This window comes from Protopterus annectens, chromosome 10.part0, assembly GCF_019279795.1.
Source record: "Protopterus annectens isolate FY-2018-M chromosome 10.part0, PAN1.0, whole genome shotgun sequence".
NCBI classification, from domain to species: Eukaryota; Metazoa; Chordata; order Ceratodontiformes; family Protopteridae; genus Protopterus; species Protopterus annectens.
Genome location: NC_056744.1, coordinates 1,786,945,346 through 1,786,948,203, shown reverse-complemented (window position 1 = coordinate 1,786,948,203; position 2,858 = coordinate 1,786,945,346). Strand labels below are relative to the sequence as shown.

Here is a 2,858-nt window from a genome sequence, read left to right as displayed (position 1 = left end):
GGTCCTGTGACGTAACCACACCTGGCTTTTAAAGCACATTATAATTCAAACACCACTATGTGCTGTTGTTTTATTATATCTGCTGAACTGTTCTAGACAAATATATTTTAACATGTTGTAAGAAAAGATGAAGTATTAGAAACAATTTGCTAATTTAACAAGTACACAAAAGTAAAATGTTATTTTTGGCTTTTCATTTATCTGTTTTAAAAGATTCAGCACAGACTCATATCTCTATGTTCTTGGAATCATGTTTGCCACTGAGGAACTGAATCAAGACTCGGAAATGTTGCAAAACAAATCTTTGGGATTCAGGATTTATGATACTTGCTACTCTGAGGTGAAAGCCCTAAAAGGTACCATAGGACTGTTGTCTGGACAAGCAACGTTCATTCCAAACTACCATTGTGGATCACAGGCATTTGTCTCCACTATTATTGGGGATGAGTCATCTTTGACATCTCTACCCATGGCAAGATTATTGGGTATTTATAGATATCCACAGGTATGGGACAGAACCTTGCTGTTTGTTAGAAGTAGCCTGTGACACCTGTGTGATTATCTAACTATTTCACAGTTCCTTATAAAAATGTAATTCTGTAGAAATGTACTCTGCATTGTGGTACATTTACACATTCAGACACACACATGTGCGCATGCACACACACACACACTCACATGCAGGCAAAGAAACACACGTGCACACACACACACACACACACACACACACACACACACACACTAGACACACACACACACACACACACACACACACACACACACACACACACACACACACACACACACACACACACACACACACGCACATTAAAACAAAACAACTCTATGTCTTCCATAATATAAAGATCAATAGATAAATATGTCAGGTGATATTAACCTAGATTGGTTGTATTTTAAGCAAAACTGCATTGAACTAAAAAACTCTCTCATGGCAATTCAAAAAGGGGTTGAAATAGCAAATTCATACTCGCACCTTTTTGGGTAACATCAGTGCACAGGAGCTGAAAGCTGGCCCACAAAGAATTAGTCAGAACTTCTACAGCTAGTTGTGATGACCCACCACTGCCAACCTATATGTGATGTGGATATCCCACCTCTGGTCCGGTAATCAAGGAGCCTCAATCTTCACCTCTGGGGGGATGTTCACTGGGAGGATAACAAGTACATACACATTATTTCCAGATGCAGCTCTCTGCATCAAGTGCAATTTCCCTTAAGAGCACACAGAGACCACAGTCAGTCTGGGGCTGGTTCCTCTTTCTCCAGATCCCCAGTAAGACTCCCCACTGGCACAGCTATAGAGTTGAGTCCTTAGCCAGGGTTCCAAGTCAAACCCTCCAACACTCTCTCAGTCCAATCAGTGCTTCATGTCCCTGCTCAAGTAGCTGACACACACACACACACACTCTTGGAGATTTGATTTACACACACACACACACACACACACACACACACACACACACACACACACACACACACACACACACACACACCTGGCAAAGGCTGGCACAGGTTTAATAGCTATGCCCCCTCTTGCCCAGACTTCAAGGTAGTTTTCTGGGGGGATGTTCACTGGGAGGATAACAAGTACATACACATTATTTCCAGATGCAGCTCTCTGCATCAAGTGCAATTTCCCTTAAGAGCACACAGAGACCACAGTCAGTCTGGGGCTGGTTCCTCTTTCTCCAGATCCCCAGTAAGACTCCCCACTGGCACAGCTATAGAGTTGAGTCCTTAGCCAGGGTTCCAAGTCAAACCCTCCAACACTCTCTCAGTCCAATCAGTGCTTCATGTCCCTGCTCAAGTAGCTGACACACACACACACACACTCTTGGAGATTTGATTTACACACACACACACACACACACACACACACACACACACACACACACACACACACACACACACACACACCTGGCAAAGGCTGGCACAGGTTTAATAGCTATGCCCCCTCTTGCCCAGACTTCAAGGTAGTTTTCACTGTCATCAGAACCCTTATGCCAACAACCTTAAGTCTCTTCCAAGGGTACCCAATATACTTGGTGAAATTAATATTAATACAAATGATAGTCTGACTAAGAGCAAGGCTGTTAGGAGTGGCCCACACAGTGTCACCAAATAAATATGTAAGTAGTCTCAAAACTTAAATATCCATACAAAGATCAGCCGCAATGAAATGTTTAAATATATTTAATAATAAATAATAAAAGAATGAGAAAATACTAAGTATATATTCACAGTGACATCAGAGTTCAAAATCACAGGAAATATTTAAAATTACATTGAAGGACAGTCTCATACAAATAAAGAAAAATAATATCTAAACTAAGCTTCACTATATTCCTGACTGAATCTAACAGAATTATACTATTCCCTAGTAACTTACTTAATAAAGCAAGGCAGATGATGTGGTGAATGGTTCTTCTTGTTGTCAGGTCCAAGACAGAATATAGAATGCTCTGTCTCATCAAGAGACTTCTCAGAAATATCTAAAATGTTACTGTTGGGATAGCTTGCAGAATGACATCACTCCTTGTCATCTGACTTCTAGTTCCCATGCAAACCCCCCCCCCCACTGCTGGAAGCTGGCAGGACCCAGCACCTACCTGTAAAAATACACACTAGGGCTTTTGCACAGATCTTTGGCAGGTGGTGGAAGTCATAAAACAATTGCATTCTCTATGCATTCAGAGTAGTGATTAGTTCACCCGAAAGACAATACAGAAAGCTTCCTCGTACAGACTTTGTGTCTCTGGCTGCATTGAAACCTGTGAGATAGCATCTTTATGGCCTAGCCTATAAAGTGATTTAATTTCAAATATTTATCTAAAGTT

The 2,858-nt window shown here is 41.3% G+C and overlaps 1 protein-coding gene across 1 annotated transcript in view; it reads left to right on the top strand.

The window, feature by feature from the left end:
- The first annotated feature begins 250 nt into the window (after positions 1–250).
- LOC122814500 (extracellular calcium-sensing receptor-like) overlaps positions 251–2,858 on the top strand; it is a 109,785-nt gene continuing 107,177 nt past the window's right edge. Inside the window, exon 1 of the mRNA XM_044087075.1 lies at positions 251–505. Within this exon, the coding sequence (XP_043943010.1) occupies positions 251–505 (255 nt within the window). The remainder of the gene's footprint in view (positions 506–2,858) is intronic.